The sequence below is a fragment of the Fukomys damarensis genome, unplaced genomic scaffold (genome assembly GCF_012274545.1).
Source record: "Fukomys damarensis isolate Sample0158 unplaced genomic scaffold, DMR_v1.0_HiC HiC_scaffold_17, whole genome shotgun sequence".
Taxonomy (NCBI): domain Eukaryota; kingdom Metazoa; phylum Chordata; class Mammalia; order Rodentia; family Bathyergidae; genus Fukomys; species Fukomys damarensis.
The window spans coordinates 9,275,238-9,293,466 of record NW_022900929.1 but is presented as its reverse complement, the minus strand read 5'-3'; the positions used below and the strand labels follow the sequence as shown (position 1 = coordinate 9,293,466).

Genomic DNA, 18,229 nt, shown 5'->3' with positions numbered 1-18,229 from the left:
ACACACACACACACACACACACACACACACGTAGCACTATGTCCCCTCCTTGTCTATCTGATCCGTTGCTATTCTTTTAGACTGGATCTCTTCCATAGTCATTCCTCTTCTTGCATGACATTGACATTTTTTAAAGATTATAAAAGGTTAGTAATTTTATAAAGTATCCTCCAGTTGAGTTCATTAAAATTTAATTTATTAAAGACCATTTCAGGAAAAGGCAGAATTATGTCTCTCCTACAAATACATAAATTAACATGTGTTAAAAGAATTTATTTTACCCATATAATATGAGGGAACCAGGCAGATGTTATAATCATTTCAAAGCAAAAGTCAAAGGAGAACAGATACATATATGGAGCAAAGGAAAGTTGAAATGAATTGCAAATGGAGACCTAGCTGGTTTTCCACCAACAGGGAGGAAGCCAATTAAATCACTACCAGACAGGGCCAAAAAATGTATATATCTGTTAGATACCTACAGCTTATAGAGAATTGTAAAGTAGCTGAAAGACAGCAGGGCTAGAATCTGAAAACCCAGAAGAGGATGTTAGAGACTCGGCAGTTTGCCACTGAAATACATTTTTCCCCTATGAGCTTGCCTATTATTTTCTCATGATCAAACCCATATTCTGTGTCCCTACCTGCAATATCACAGATGCAATACTAGTATATTCTGTTGTTGTGGTGCCTTTATTACACCATTTCCCCTAACGTCTGTAGTTAATTCATAAGTAATTTGTAGAGAGATACTTTGAAACCATGTAAAATCTTCACCTCAGCTATACCCACCACTTTTTTGTTTTGTTTTGTTAGTAATGGGGATCGAACTCAGGACCTTGTGCTTGCAAAGCAGTTACAGTGACACTGAGCTAAATTCCTGGCCCCTATACTCACAAGTGTTGAAGTGATGTGTCTCAGCTGAATTTCTTATTAATGTGATGGGTCCTAAAGGAGGATTTCTAATGCTATCATTCTTTCTACATTGACTGGTTGCCTATTGTTGGGAGGGCTCCATGTTCTCCCTTTTTATTTATTCATTTGTGCACTGATTTCCAGTGGGGTGTGCTAGAGCTGGCGCGGATAACATCCTCCTGGCCACTTTTGCACCACTCTTTCCCTCTCCCTGATGTCGTGTTGATTCTTCAAATTGGCCAGGGTGAGAGTAGCAGTTCTTGGAAAGTGGAAAATGGTACTAATCAGATTTCTTCCCCAGGGCTTTGCTCCTATACTCTATCAGCACATCACTCTTTATAGCAAACTGGGCTCATTTTATCCTAATTATTTAGTGAGGTATTATCTATCACCATTTTTTTTTTTTTTTTTTTTGGTACTGGGGATCGAACTTGTGCACTTGTGCTTGCGAGGCAGGCATTGGAGCCACTGAGCTAAATCCCTACCCTGTCACCATTTTTATTTATTGGGATGCTCATCTTCTCCCAGAATTGGACCCTGGAAGCTTATTTAAGCTGTATTTAGTGTTCGTTTGATCCATCTCCCATCATTTTTTTAAAGCATTTCTTTACTGTCTGGCTCAACAAGATATTCTTGGTTTATCTAGGTCTTTACCTGCCTCAGCCTGTGTCATGAACCACTTCCCAAAGGGGCCTTGATTCATGTTAGTAGAAAGCTATATTGAGCCCTTGAAAATGTCCCCAGCTTCTGCTCAGTACTGCCTTCTTTGACTTTTTTGATACTGGGGATTGAACTTGGGACCTTGCACTTGTGAGGCAGGTGGCGGAACCGCTGAGCTAAATCCCTGGGCCCTGAACACCTGCTTCTTGTTCTCTGTCAGTAGCTGTTTGATGGAGGAGAAAAGGAAAATAATAAATATTTGCAAAGGAAGGAGAAGGGAATAAGAGAAGAAACTCCTTAAATGTGTCTCTCTCTGTCAAGTTTTACCAAAGAGGAGATTTTAGCTTTTATGTGGCTAGTTGGTTTCTGAAGGGTTTATGCTTTATGTTGTTGAGAATGTGACAGTTAAGTTCTTTGGAAGAACAAAGACATCTACCAGCCTTTTATGGGGTGCCTGCCCCATGTGTGCCTGACACTGTGTGTGTAACTCATAGGGCAGAACTCTGGATTTCATGGAGCTGGGAAGGGCAGTGAGGTATCCTAAGACTTGGAGCTGATGTAGGTCCAGGGCCTAAGGAAGGAGGAAAGGAAACCAGAGGTCATTGAGGCTCCCCCACAGGCTAGCACTAGGTGAATTTGGAAGTAGGATGAAAGTAGTTGGAAAGAGGGGAAGGATACTCAACAGAGACAGATGACAGACTTAAAGCAGGAGAGACTGGCAAGCTAGAAGAATGGAAAGCACTTTGACCAGACTAGAAGCATTTGTTCCTTTATCTTTTTGAGCCTATGTTTTTAGTTTGCTCATTTGGTTTAAAGCACAATTGCCCATTGTTCCAGGCAGATTTGTCTTCTGTGGGCTGGAGCAGGGTACCATCTTGGTATCCAACATGATTGCAATGTCTCTAGTGCTTTTTGGCTCAACTGTTTTCACTAGGAACTCAATCATTCTTATCCTTAGTGGTCTCCCCACCAACACCTTTAAACCCAGGTCCTTTGCATTCAAATGGAGGGTTCCTCTTGACTTTGCTCGAAATAAATGCAGTAGGTGGGTGAGAATAGTTTAATCCTGGCTTTTTGTTTGTCTCTTATAATGAAAGAATACCAGTTTATTACTTTCATGTTTTAAAATTGGTAAAGTCCCTTTACTTGGTGGCATATAATCTGTCCTATATCTTACCCTGAGTTTTCTTCACAATACGTTCATTGTGTATAAATTATTCCTTCCAAACGTGCCTCTCATGTGGTTGTTTTTAAATTTTGCAGACGATACCAGAAGTTGCAGAAGATTATGAAGCCTTGGTAAGAACATAATAATCATTTGATATTGATGATTTAATACTTTCTCTCCTTCTGTGTAAACCCTGTCCTGTGACTAATTTTATAGCTCTGTGTTTAGATATTTTGAATGGACAGTTTTTCTCTTTCTGTTTGATGTTCTTGTAAGTAGGTTCCTTAAAATTTATTTTCCTTTTCTTTTTACTTTGTAGTGGAAAGAGTATTTTATGTTTGCAACCATGAGATGATCATTCCAAGATCACTAGCCTTCTCTTGGAGCGATGTTAGGCATACTTTTAAGTATTACATTAAAGAAAATTTTATTTTTGGGGGCCTATGTGATATTCAAAGTTAAAAGTCTTTGATTTTCTTCAATGACTCAGAGAGAAGGTCCACCTTTTTAATAATATTTAAGATAGTTGTATGGAATGAAAATTACTTAATTTGGATCTGAGAAAATGCTTGATCACCTACGTATTCATTGAGTTGCATGATAATTTTGTCTGGAGATCTCAGAACTTTTTTTAGCCCCATTCCCCAGGGCCACTCTTACCCTCGAGTGAGGGAGAGTCCAAAGCAAGCTCGTTCTTGCTCTGTGCTCATTATCAGAGATGCATGAGCACATGTGCCTTGGCAGTCAAAGGATGAAATAACGTGTAATATGCAAATACTAACAGTGATAAAATTGAGTAATTTTATTTTTACCAGGCTAATTAAGACTTGAAGGCAGTATGTTATCGCAAAAAAAGAAGCATAACATAATAAAAAATGCTAAGCTCTTTTGGAAGATACAGCAATGTTAAATTTGCATGCATCTAATACTAAGGCTTCAAACTACCTGAACCAAAAACTGAATGTTAAAAAGAAAAATAAACGCATTATCCTATGGAAGGCTGAACACTACTGTCCCTAACTCAGAAAAAATAGGCGAATTCAACAAGGGTAAAGAAGATCGGTGTAATACTACTGGGGGTCTTGTAACAACAGCAAAATAAATACTCTCTTGAGTGCACGTGAACATTGGTCAACAGAAACCCTATGCTGGGCCACAGAAAGTCTAGGAAATTTTCAAATGATTGAAATTATGCAGATTATGTTCTTTGGTCACAAAGAAAAAATTTTTTAAATGTTTCTTTTTTTAAATAGCAAATATCTGTGATACATAATAAATGCATTCATCACGGGTAATCGGTACATGCACATGTCACATCTTGATCCTTTTTATTTTCCCTTTCTTCTTTCTCCAGATCCCCTTGCCATCTCCACATAGTCTTGTTTGTTTCCTATCATTTATCTTTTATTTTTCAATTTATCAAAAATCTCCAGATATTTGAAGATCAGAAATTAGATAACATTTTTATTAGTCAAGAGTTAAGGAATAGCTGCATTGAAATTACAAAATATTTTTAATAGAATGTTATTGAAAAGACAGCTTACCAGATTTTGTGAATGAAGCTACAGAAGGGCTTAGAGGGAAATATGTAGCTTTCTGTGCTTATTAGAAAAGAATAAAGTTTTTTTTTTTTTTAATGGCCCAAATCTTTAAGATACTAGGGGAAAATGTGAGTTAAGTAGAAAATGATATAATAAAACAAGAGCAATCAATGGATTAGGAGAGAAATAATAGGGAAGACTAAGCCAGAAATTATTTGGAAATATCATTTAGGGTAAGAAGACAAACCCCACGTGTCAAAACTAGAATTAAAAGAGGCATATAACTACAAATCCTTTTGACAATTAAAGCAAAATAAAGGGATGTTATAATACAGTACTATTGTAATAATGTAAAACTTTATGCCAGTAATTTTTGGTACTGACAGTTAAACTCATGGTCTTTGCACTGAACTACGTCCCAGTGTGCCCCTTTTTAATTTGACAAGGTCTTGCTAAGTGGCTAGATTACCCAAGCTGGGCTTGAACTTCTGAACCTAGTCTCTCAGCCTTCCAGAGTGCTGGAATCACAGGTATGTGTCATCACGCCACACTAAATTTTAGATGAAATGGGCAAAGGTCTTGAGAAACAGAAGTTACCAAATGCATCAGTCATGGAAATATGGGCTTTGATCTCCCTTCAAGAATTTGTGCTAGGCATGATGGCACATGCCTATAATCTCATCATTTTACAGGGCTGAGACAGGAGGATAGCAAGTTTGAGCCCAGCATGGTCCATTTAATGACTTAGCAAGACCCCATCTCAAAATAAAAGTAAAAATAAATCTAAACAGCTCAGTCTAAAGGCCCTCAGTTCAATCTCTATTACTGAAAAACAAACAAACAAACGGACAGAGTCTTAGTTACTTTCTCATGGTTGAGATATAATACTTGGCACACACAACTTAATGGAGGAGAGATTTATCTTTGGTTCATGGTTTTTAGAGGATTCAACCCAGAAACATCTGGCTCCAAGACAGAAAGGATATGGGGGAAGGGTCTGGTGGAGGAAAACTGCTCATATCATGGTAGCCAGGAAGCAGAGAGAGAAGAGAGGAGCCCGAAAGGGAGATACATCCTGCTAATCATGCCTTAGTGACTCACATTCAGCCAGTTCTGCACTGCGAGTCACACACACACACACACACACACACACACACACACACACACACACACACACACTTCCTAACAGCAAGTCAGCTATGATCCAATGATCAAATCCCCTTTCAAACACTTGAGGCTTTTAGGAGACATTCTAGATCTAAATCATAACAACTCCCTCCCAACTTGCTACTCTGCCATGACTAATACATTTGGGTGACAGCTTGTAGCTGCAGCACATCCCAGATCCATGACAGCTCATAATGGGACCTGGTGGGTGTACCATGGCCTGGACATTCTGCTTATTAGAGGCAGTGTTTGTTCTAGAGTTGCCCATTAGTTGACTGAGACTTTCTCAAATCTGCTTTTGCTTCCTCTACCTCTTCCCTTTCACTGACATCACATTTATCTCATGGTCTGCAAGATTTCCACAGCAGTCCTAATTTCTGCCCCTCTACCCCTCACAGGCATTACCCAGTATCCTAATAAACTTCTTGCTCTTCCTCACTCCAGCACAGCCTTTGGCTTCCCAGGACTAAAGCTGACACATGAGGAAATAGAATATCCAATAGTTACAGCTATTAAAGACATTTGATTCATTACCAAGACCTTCCCATAATGAAAATGGTTGACGCTGGTGAATTCCACCATACATTCATGGTAAATAATATCAAATCCACAGCTTTCAGAAAATAAAAGGGGAGACCAGTTTCCAATCATTCTGTGTCACTGGGTGGTGACAATACAGGAAATAAAAATTTTTAGGCCAGTGTCCTGAGCAGAGATACACAATGCCTCATCTGCATCCTAACAAACATAATCATGAAATACATAACCTAATAACACATTTTGACCAATAAGGGTTTATATGAGGAATGGTTTAACATTTGAAAATCAATCAGTATGATTCAGTGTTTAATAAAATAAAGGAGAAAAATAAAGGGAAAAAGTTATCTTAATAGAAAAAGTATTTAATAAAATACAGCAACCATTCATTATAAAAACTCTTAGCAAGATGAAAATAGAGAACTTCCTAAACCTAATAACGGCCATTTAAAAAAAACCGTCTTACTTAACATTGGAAGATTGAATTTTTCCTGTCCTAAAGGTTGGGGAAAAAGGCAAGTATGTACTTCCTGCAGTTCTGTTCAACATTGTACACAAGTTCTTATCCAATGAATAAGTCAAGAAAGGAAGGAAAAGCATATTAGAAGAGATGTTACAACATTTCTGTTCATAAAAGACATTCTTGTTTATGTAGAAAACTATAAGAAAGTCAGTCTAATTCCTGAATTCAGCAGTGTCTCAGGATGTAACATCATTACACAAAAACCCAGATATTTCCAAAATATCAAAAATATAAAATTCTTATGAATAAATTTAACAGGGGACATGTAGTAGTCGTTCGCTGAGAAATAAATATATTGCAGAGAGAAATGTAGAGACCTATGTGGAGAGGTGCACCATTTCATGGATTGGGAGATGTTTATGGTAGCACCTCTCCTCAAATGAGTTTATAGATTCAGTGCCACAGCAGTCAAATTTTAAGAAAGAAATGATGGACTAATCCTAAAATTTAAATGGAAATGCACTGAACCTGGAATAGCCCAAAAAAGTCAACAACAAAGTTGGAGATTTTCACTGTCTTCAAGACTTACCATATGGTTATTGTCATGACAGTATGATGTTGGTATTAGAGAAGAGACAAATAAATCAGTGAAAAGGAACAGAGTACATTTAAATTTTTTAAAAAAGAGCCATGGAATGTTTGCTGATATGAGCCATGCTCTGATTCTGAAGGCTAAGTGAAGGTCTAAAAGATGACTTAGAAATCCATATCCTTTAGTATGTGTAAATTTTACTTCCCTCCAATAGAAAATACATAGGAAAAAAATCAAAGGGCCAGGCAGAATGATAGCTAATAAGTTTGACAGTCAAAGAATCTATTCAGTAAAATATTTTGATAGCTTTAAATGGTGCCTTTATTTTCATCTTTTGTGCAATTCTGTGTTGAGCATGCCATTCTATAGAAACATTTGGAAGCTGTATTCTTTTATAAAATTAGTAGCATAAATTTACATGCTTGTTTTGGGATAGGCTGGATTTTGTTGGAATGAAGATGATCTCTACTCTGTTCACGAGAAACATTTATTTGAATCATTCCAGAACACATGGCGTGTTGCCTGTGATAGCAGCTGTCGACCAGCATGCAAAGTGTGCAGACGGCTTAATTTGTGGTAGTCAGCACTGCACAATCTTTAGCCTAGCACTTTAGAAAAACAAATTAACCAAATAATTATAAAGGTTCCCGAATGTGCCATGTGGTTACTTTATAATTGTAATGCTTTTACCGTTTGCTGCTCTGTACTCAGCATTGATTTTCAAAGTAGAACCTTGGCTTCTGCCTTGCATCTTTAGAACCTGAATCACCCCTCTGGGAGTGGAAATAAACATTGATGTCAGGGTTAGGTAAGAGTTTTAGAGCCACCTCATTTGAAAGAGGTCTTTTGATATGTAATAAAATTTAAGTGTGACATCCTTTCCTCTCATCTGAAATCTTAAGGCTGAATTTTTAAAAAGTCCTCTTTCATGGAAACATACTATGCCACCTAGCAACCAGTTTAAAAAAAATTAAACATTATATATATATATATATATATATGCATACACACATATATATGATATATTCATATAGGAAGTTCTATAATATTTGTGTTACATATTTTACATAATATACATGATCACAAAATTATGCTAACATTTGACATATAATAGGTTATATTATATACTTCTGTGTATCTACCCACCTATCTTTCATTGAATAACAATGGACCAAGAGAGAAGTCTTGCGATGGGCACCTTGGTTGGTGGGTGAAGGAGAGAAGCCTTTGTCTCACTTGTCAATCATTCTCATTAACAGAGAACTAAAAAGCAGAGGGAGCCCTCTGTGCAGTCTTAGAAACAATGATCCACCTTCTTAACAGATAAAATGATTGAAACGCTGGCTCCCAAACCAGCTTGGACATTTGGAAACCAAATAATACTCTTTGTCCATCTTTAGCCCATGGTCCTTGCAGCTTAGGCAGAGTTCTGGAGCATTTTAGGGGAGTTGGATTTTTCCCAGATGCTCTTTGGGACCATGTGGATCAGAGTTCCATCGAGCGGGTAGCCAGCCCTCATTTCTCCTTCAGATCATTGGAGAGAATACATACAGTTTCCTCATTTGCTTTTGAAGCAGCTCAGGAAGATGGGTGTTGCCTATATTCACAGTCTTAGATAGCTAACTGGGAGCGTAGAGTTTGGTTCCAGGAATGTACGTGTTCCTTTTCCACTGCCTGCTCTATTGCAGAATCTGTTACTGACATCAGAACTAGAGCTCTGCCCTCAGAGGAGGCCATGGGCACCATCCAAACTGAGTCTAGGAATTCGTATTGTGGCACATAGGTGGGAATCTTTCAGCATGCCAAGTACAACAAGCAAATACCGATTAGTAGTTATTACCTGGTCAATGTTTGTCTGTTTTTAACTAAATAAAATATCTAATATTACTTGCTAATGTATCCATTATCGTTTAATAATATTTTCACAGAAATATTATTTCCTAACCAATCTAGTAATAAATCGTGCTAATTGCATGTATTACCTGGCTCTTATGTTTTTCAAGATGGTTTTCTTCTTTTGCAATCTGATACTTGCATTTTCTTGTGACTCATCCTCTGTAGAAAAAGTTATTCTGGAATTTTCATTTAACTTTTTCTTACTAGTCTTTGTAATCCATTTTCCAGGCACCTTTCTAGCTTTCTGTTTTTCAGTTTGCATTTTCTGGTTTAGAATTCTTTTTGAGAAATGGCCCTCTGATGCCACCTAGGGGCACCTGTCAGACTGGAAGAGCCCACATGCAGCTCCAAACTGCAGAGTTGTTAGTGACTGCTTTATTCCCTCTTCCCTCCTGAGTCCTAGGAATAGAGTCCTTTGCACAGTGACAGCAAAACACTCGAAAATCTGGAGCTTCATCCACCTTCTAAAATGCTAATTTTTTAGAGTGGTCATAGCTAACATTCTCTGGTTGCTTGTTCCCCCCATGCTCTTTGAAAGGCTTTAGCTTATTTCTTTTCTCCAGCTGTCCCCAAGTTAGGTCTCACCACCGCCACCATCTTCATCCTTGTTTCTAATAAATGATGAAACTGAAGCACAGACGAGTGGTTAACTTGTCCACATAGAGCTGGAGGGAATTTCTGCCCTCTGACTCTGGACACCGCCCACTTATCCATATCCAGTAGTCATGCAGCAGGTGTGTTCACCTGCAGTCTGTGGACCACCTGCCCTCTTTGTAGTTTAATGTTAAAATAAAAAAATATTAAAATTTTGATTCTTGAATATGTTGGCTACATTGTCTACTTTCTGTGAAGTCCAAGACCATTCACACCCATGTTTGGGCTACTTCTCCACTGCTGTCCCCAGCTCTGGGTCACGGTCCTTCCAGGAGAAGCACATCCCCTTTTTTAGGTTCTCTTCAGCATCACAACACCTGAGGGAGGCAGAATTTCAAAAGTCATTTTCAAGGCTGGGCTGAGTAGAAGAATTCAAGGAAGGGAAATTGAGAAGCTTAAAAATGAACTTGTTTTCTATTCTGTTAATTGAAAATAAGTGAGAAGATTCGGTCTAAATGTGTTAGGAAATTTTGTTAAAAGAAACAGTAGTTTATATATAAGTCTGCAGGTAAAAGATCTGAATAACATCCCTTATTTTTTAAAAATCGATTGTAGGTTGTGGGCATTTGTATTTATAATACAGTGGAGAAATCATGATAGTGATAATTCTGTGAAGTCATGGAATTAATGTTGAGAGTTTTGAGTTAACATTTATGATGATGATAATTTAGGATAAAAGCGAGTATCTGTAAGGATTCTGAGTGTATACAAAAGTGAAGTCTTGAAAGCATTAGAAACCAGGACATACTGTGCCCAGGGACCTGGATGGAACTGCCATAGAGAGACGGTGTTTTCCTCTGCACTTCCATTGTTATGGCAGCTCTCCATTATTGTAACAATACCTGAGTTAAGAAGCTTACTGTTGGATCACAGTTTTAGCAGTTTCAATCCCTGACCAGTTGTTTCCATTGCTTTGCGTGAGGCATGGTATTGTGGGAGTGTGTGGAGGCCTGAACCCACCATCTCATAGCCCGTAATGAATGAGGAAGATGAAGAGATCACATTTGCACAGTGCTCTCGAAAGACCTCCCATTGGCTTTATTTCTTGAAAAGTTCCCCCCACCTCTGCCTAGTACCAAACTGGGGACACATGGGCTTTTGGGGTACACTTTCCCAAACCATAGACTTCCTTATGCACTTTGAATTTCCAAGCCCCACCTCAGGCTCTCCCTACAGACTTCTGCACTACAGAAGCTTTAAGGTCAGCAAACCCAATACAGGGAGTCATCTCTACAGCTACTCTGTGAAACTCTCTGTAAGGACACAGAGAGAGTGAACATCAAAACATGTATATTCACATGTATATTTATATTTGTGTCTACACACAGAGGTATAGATCAGTTTTTTTCCCCAAAGGCAAATAGTCTCAATAGAATTAATTTTTTGTTTATTTTTATAGCCTCACCCCTCAAAAAACCCTTTATTAGAACCCTTAAATAGAAGTGGCAGCAGGATTTGGCCCAAGGATAGTAATTTTTCTGACCCCTGTCCTAATTTTTAAAATGAGGATCCTCTAATAGAATTATTTGGAATCTTTCCTCTGTGGGTAACAAAAGAAGCACACTGCTCTCTCTTAGCATGTATCGACAGAGGAACTTTTCTGTTCTATACCATTTACCAACTGCTTCTGTACTGCACACTCTTTAAATTGCTCTGCCACAGCCTTAGGATTAAGTAGCTATGGCTCACCACCCAGCTCATTAGCTGAGGACGCAGAGTCTCAGAGAGGGCAAGTGGACTGTCTCAGGTGATACAGCTGCCACACTGAGGTCCCTGTGAGGTTCCTGACTGTCTTGAAGTATCTGCCCCTTCCCATCTCTCGGATGTGAGAAAGATGCCTATACCCAGTTCTTATTCCGAGAGACTGAAAATTCTTGTCCTTAAAGATTCCTCACTTCTGCATCTCTTCTGGCACTCAGCCGTGGGCCTGTGACTGTGTTTGTTTTTCAGCTTTGGGGACATGCTGTCCTTCACACTGACGGCCTTTGTGGAGCTCATGGACCATGGCATCGTGTCGTGGGATACGTTTTCAGTGGCATTCATTAAGAAGGTAAAACAGACTTATACTCAGGCCTCCTTCCCTCCTTCTTGCATGGAAAATTTTTCTCTTACTGTTTCCTTTGGTTCTTTATGTGAAAGTGTGGGTGTGGTACTTCAGCATAGTGTCATCCATGTGGGGGTGGAGGCACCCGGTTTCTATGTGAAAGTGGTATTTTCTCCCCATAGAGGTCATACAGGATTGCATGTGGGAACCCGGAGTTGAGGAGTAATCCATGTGTCCTGTGGTTGGGTCTGCCAACTCTACAGGATGCTGTAGGAGCAAAGATCTGAGCAGAGTCATCCTTCTTCAGTGGTCCCTTACCAAACTGGTGTTTAGAACAGGGAGAGAGGACACGACTTCCCTTGATTCCGAGGTCTGAACTGGAGTATGAGAATGAGGCATGCCTGGGTCCTTGTGGCCCTGGAGTATTTGTAATCAGGCTGCAGAAAGTGTCTCAGGCATTCCCTGGTAGAACTGGCCCCTCCTGGGGGAGGAAGCTGATAAAGGGACCAGCAATGGACAGTATGGGGGGAAAGGGCAGAAGGCTCCCCACCATTCCCTGCAGTGGACACATAATGAAGGCACATCTGCAAATTTCCCATTCTGTTTCCACCCTTCCTAGAAAACAGTGAATAGACCTGATCTTGTTATCCTTGAAATATATCCTTAAAACATGGTGGCTATTCATTTATTAACTTTTCCTCTCTTTGTATTTGTGAAATACATTTGTTGGCATTTTGTTCTCTTTACTGTTGTGTTAGGGATCAAGAAATGTTAGGAATTTATAAATTTATTTTATAAGTGTAGATTACTGGGAAAGGTGATCTAAATGAAAGCTTCATTGAATCCGCAAAACCTAGAAAATCAAAGCAAAGTTGAGGAAGGGTTCCTTGAAGTATAAACTATTCTGAAATAATGGTAGACTTAAAGAAAAGTTGCTACAAAAAGTAGGGAAAGTTCCAGTGTCCCGTTCGTATAGTATTCCCTTATGATGGCACAATTATCCAAACCAGTAAGTGAATATACTATTCAGTGTCCTTCTTTGGTTTCACCAGTTGTGTGTGCATAGATAAATACTGTTTTCCTAATACCCTCTTTTGAAGAGTAAGAGAGAACATTTTCTGTGGGTCTGTCTAACACATAGGATTTGCCTCTCATATCTCCTAGTGTCCCAATCTATGGCAATTCCATAGTTTTTCCTGGTTGTCCATGACTTTGACACGTAACAAAAATTACTAGCCACTTATTTTGTGAAATATTCTCCAGTTTGTATTTGTCTGACATTTTCTTCCACGATTAAATTAAGGAAGGTTGTACATTGGGGCATTAATCCTATAGAAGTAATGATGCCTCTTCCTCAGTATGAATATGTCTTCCTTATGGCACTCTTGTCCTTGAGGCTTGATGCAGGTGACATCTCTTGGGTGAAGTTATCACTTTTCCGTTGGATTAGTATCTTGGGGAGATCCCATTTGGAGTTAGTTGAAGGGCAGAGGTCAGCCCTGGTCTTCTCAAGGAGGGTGCTGGGAATGGTGGCCCCATGGGATGAATCACTCCACTTTTCACAGTTATGGAAAACTCAGGTCACCTTGACATACCTCTGATTCTTCTCTCCTTATATATACGTCCCTGAAGCCAAGGAGGTGATGATATAAGGGGAACCCAACTGAGACAGCCACAGAAAAGAAGGCCCTTTCTTCTCTTTGTCAGGGGTGTGGAAGAGAAGAGGAACAGCAAAGCACCTAACTTTGAGGGTAACAGGGATGGGAAGCATTCAGTGATGAAAAGAGAAGGCATTGCTCCATTCTGTCTTTCTGAGGTCCAGAGAATCAGGTCCAAGGCTACAGATTCTGCATTTTGTGGATGTTTATACTGCACAAAAATTTTAACTCTTTCCGAATTTACAGCAAGTCTTACCTCCATCTCAGCAGCCTTGCCCCTATCCTAGTGAGCTTTTCTTGATGTAAAATGTAACTACGAAGTCCTGAATGTGAGTTCCTTCAAGTTATGCTGGTCTGACACTGATGTTAGCTCTTTGGGCCCTCTTGGCAACCCTTTCCAGAAGGCTATTGTTGCTCCTGGTTAGGAGGTCAAGGTGCAGCAACTCTGGAGGTGTGGGAGGTCCTCATGAGGGGACATCCTGTCCTCTGTCCTAGGGTCACAGAATTCCCCTCCATCAGCTGCTGTTATGCTTTCCTAGGGTACAGGCGTGTCATTGTTTATCCAGTACTGTCTCCATTTCTCCCAAATGCCCCTGTGCCAATCTGTCTTACCTTTCTGTCAGTATTTTGGTCATTTGAATGTATCTCCCAGTAGGCCCTGAGTCCAGGAGGGAGAAAAACAGCTCTCTGCATGACTTAATCCTCATAGTCTGGAGTGGAGTCAGACCTTCCTACATTTTTGTGAAATGAATGAATGGCATTTGCTTCAAAGCATTTTTTTAAAAAAAGAAAACCACAAGCCAGATATGGTGGTACGCACCTGTAATCCCAGCCTTGGAGGCTGAGACAGGAAGGTTGCAAGTTTGGGCCCAACTTGAGTAACTTATTGACTTAGCGAGACCTTCTCTTAGAAATAAAGGCAAAAGGGCCGGAGGTGTAACACTTACCCTCTCTGAGCCTCTCTGTTCTCAGTTCAGTTCTCAATACTGCAAAAAGAATGAATGAAAAGAGGCCATGGAACTTAAAAAAACAAGAACTTGAAAAAAGCCATAGAACTTAAAGAAATATTGATGCTCTGTTAAATATGTCTTAAGTAAAGTTTTGGTTATAAGCGGAAAGCATTTACAAAGCTGTTTTTTTTTTAAATGATGTGAATAGTTGTCAACAATGAGGCAGTGATTTAGTTTTCTGACTAATGAAGAAAGTAGTTTTCACTCATTGAAATGAAGTAGAAAATGTTACTAAAGTCCACAGAAGCCAAGCGTACATATCAGTCTTGGCAGTTTAAATTAAAAAAGAAATTAAATGCTTTTTTAAAGGACAACATATTCAGTCTATTCGATGTCCTCATTTGTGGTTATTTTATTTCCTTTGCATTATTCCTTAAAGATACCTCACATGAATTTGGAAAATAGTCATCGAAAATTACTTAATTTTTGTAAGTTTAATTTTTAAAATTTATTACCTGGACCAGATTCAGTACATACTCCCACAATCCAGGGTTGTGTGTGGGCAACCGTCTTTTAAATGGAACTCTGTCTTAACAAATATCGTAGGAACAACACAGACAAAAGATGCCTATCTTTGTGGTTTGAAGCTGGCTTCCTATTAATGCCAAATTCAAACCACTGAGGAGAAATATTTTTTTCCTTTCCAGCCCCCATCTGCTTTGCTGTCACTTTTTTTTTGGTTGTTGTTTGCTTAGGCATGGATGTAAATTCCAGTTTACCACTTGTGGTTGCATTCAATAACTTCATTTCGTAAACACTTGGAGAGTTGGAGTCCCTGGATACCAATATATAATGTGATTGCTTTTGTAAAAACTTGGTTCCTTAGGGAAAGGGTAAGCAGGCATGGAGAGGGACTAAAGGAAAAAAAAAAAAAGTAGAACTTGCTCTGAGTTGGATTTCTGCTAGCCAAATATAACATCAGTGCCTTCTCTTGGAAGGAAGGTTTCCTATTCCTGATCTGGAGACTTCCACTGTGTGGAGGATCTGGCTCAGCCCGTTTGTCTCCTGGGCTTGGACCAACATCCTGTGATTTGGGTTCACAGACCCAGTACTTTTTTGCCTCTTAAACTTTCAGAGATTTATGAGCCACTCTACCCAAATAACTTAAAATTTGAGAGTAAAGCTTCATGCTCTCTCTGGCCGTTTTTGGTTTTTATAATGTGCACAAGAATTTTTGAGGTCTTATTTTAAATAACTGTAAGAAGTGGTAGATGTATTGTTGGCTCATGGCTGTGATGCCAGTTGGCTTCTTAAGTTATCCAAATAGTGCTTACTCTGTTTTATTACCGTAACATTTAAAAATAAAAGAGCGGCACTAGGAGCTTGAATGTATACAGAGTGTGATTAAACAATGCAATGTGTGTGTTTCATTTGAAAGAGTTTATTACAGTAAAAGGCACAATACCATGAATCTCCTTTGCTTTGAACATAGAAACACAGAACACACTGTTCTCCTCTTCCCCGCCACTTTCTGAAGCACTTCTAGAAGTCGTCTTTTGTGTGTGTCTGGTTGCACTGTCTTGATGTCTTCAATTGATTAAAAATACTTCCTTCTCTGGCCATTTTGACTTTGAGGAAGAGCCGGAAGTTGCAGGGTGTCAGATCCAGTGAGTAAGGTGGATGAGGACACACTGTCATATTTTTATGATTCTGCCTTTCTATTGGATGGCACTCGGCAGCAATGTTCACTGTATTTTTTTATCACACCTTGTAACGAATGACATGAAGACGACTTCCTAGGCTGCTTCCGAAAGTGTCGAAAATGAAGGAGTAAGTGTGTTTGAAGGGAAGGGGAGTATTTTGAGGGGGATTCATGGCGGTGTACCTTGTGCTATAATAATGTTTAGAACATAAACATTCACTGTATGGCTGGATCACACCTGGTAGTTATTACTAACTCCTACAACCTCTTCTCCCTTAGGAGACGGGCTAGTTCTCAGAAAGTACCTGGCTGAAGCAGCCACACCTGGGTCAGCCAAAAATGCAGTCACAGAGCAAGGCAAAGGTGAAAGGCAAAAGAAAACATTATACATTGTTTGATGGGGAGATGGAAATAAATTAAAATTTAAGCAATCTATAACCTTCTGTAGCTGTACGAAGATCTGTGCTTTCCAAGCTGGACACAGAGAATAGTGTTTTTACCTTGCACTAATTTGTATACCCACTACCGAGGAACTTGTCTCAAGGTTCCTTGAGGAAATTTGTCATTGCATTTGGATCAGGCCCAGTTCCTTGATTATTAATACTCAGTGAAAGTACTGGGCTGTTAAGTATCTGGTTAAAACTTCTGACAAATAAAGCCAAAATAAGTTAGTGTCAATCACTGAACTCCAGGATTGGACATAGGGCTGTCGTGAATGTCTTCAACTCTCCCCCAGGCAGGCACTCAGGTCATTGTGTTTTACAGTCACTTACCAGATGACATGCTCTGGAACTCTGAAATGACTGGTACTGGATGTCAAGGAACAGGTGAAATTATAGAAAGAATATGTTCATGAAAAGTAAAAGATGAGTTTCATGGGAGAGAAATATACAGAAATGGATATATATGTGAGATATAAATACCCCAAATTAAAACAAAAAGATCACAGATGATCTGACCACCATTGAACTAGCCCATTGGGAGGAGAAGAGAGCTGATAGTTTCTAAAGAAGGTTAAAATCTACGACATGAAGGCACACTTCCTGTCAGAAAAGAGCAAGAGTACTGAATGAACATACTATGCAGGAGAATATTGTGCAAAGGTTGTTTATGGACGGAAGTAGGGAACAAATTTACAGTCTATAGGAAACTTGTGCATAGAAGAAACAGAAGATGATGGTATTTTTGTAACTCAGGAATGAGTTGGACCAGTGGGCCAGGGTCATGTCTCTCCACTGAATGTGTGTCAAGAGGGACACACCTCAGCCTAACGTGGTGGCACATGCCTGTAATCCTAGCACTGTAGGAGACCGAAGCAAGAGGATGACAAGCTCAAGCCCAGCCCAGACAACCTAGTGACTTAGCGAGACCCGGTTACAAAATAAAACGTAAAAGGTTCTGGGGTTGTAGCTTAGTAAAAAGGTCTTGGGCCCAGTTCCTAGTACTTCAACAAAACAAAACAGAACACCCTCTCAAATATATTCTCAGGGATAGAAAATAGAGAATTGTGATCAGTAAGCACTAATAGTTATGAGTACTTGCATAGAGGTGGTGATTGGGAAGGAAAGACTAAAAAGGCAATGAGTTTATTTTTCATACCATTTAATTTTAGGCTTTGTTGGAATATTCAGGTAGAGATAAAATTGTGGATGCCAAGAATAAACACTTCGTGGACTTTCGAGTGAAGGCGTGTGTAGCTGTCTCGGCTAGGTTATAAGGTCCTGGACATGACAGACTGTCCGAGTACTGGTCATCTGTATGCTCCCAGCCTGTTGCATGGTCCACAGAATTATGTAATATTTGAATGTGTGGACTCGTGAATGAGCAAAGGATGAATGAATGAAGGGGAGATGAAGGCTGGGTATGGGGAGAATTTGACGAAATCAGCAACAGTTTCTCAGACAGAAGACTCCTTGGTGTGTTACAGCACATCCACGTTTAATAATGGAAGCAAGAAGGAGGGACAAGCACGAGGAGCTAATTTGTGGCGAGAAGCAGTCGTATTGATGATGAACTTCACCAAGTGCTTCAGTTTCCAAAACACCAGTGCCAAGAATTTTACCTGGACAAAGAAAAGTTGTGAGGTCTTGGTGGTAAAATTAAAAAAACAAAACCAAACAAAAACTTATTCTCTACTTTGAAGGGGCCAAAGTTAAATATGAAGCCATGAACACAGTGCGTTATTATTACCCTCTTGGCTGCTGCTGACCACATGAAAGGAGGTCATTTATTTTGGCAAAAAGGATTTTTCAGAGCTAACTGCAAGGAGATGAAGGGGCTCA

General features: G+C 39.4%; 1 protein-coding gene across 3 annotated transcripts in view; it reads left to right on the top strand.

Annotated features, from left to right (window-relative positions):
- Elmo1 (engulfment and cell motility 1) overlaps positions 1-18,229 on the top strand; it is a 463,267-nt gene that overhangs the window by 96,968 nt on the left and 348,070 nt on the right. For all 3 annotated transcript variants that reach the window (XM_019210008.2, XM_010640488.3, XM_019210009.1), the window contains 2 exons: positions 2,839-2,874; positions 11,544-11,643. In XM_019210008.2, coding sequence (XP_019065553.1) covers positions 2,839-2,874; positions 11,544-11,643 — 136 coding nt within the window. The remainder of the gene's footprint in view (positions 1-2,838; positions 2,875-11,543; positions 11,644-18,229) is intronic.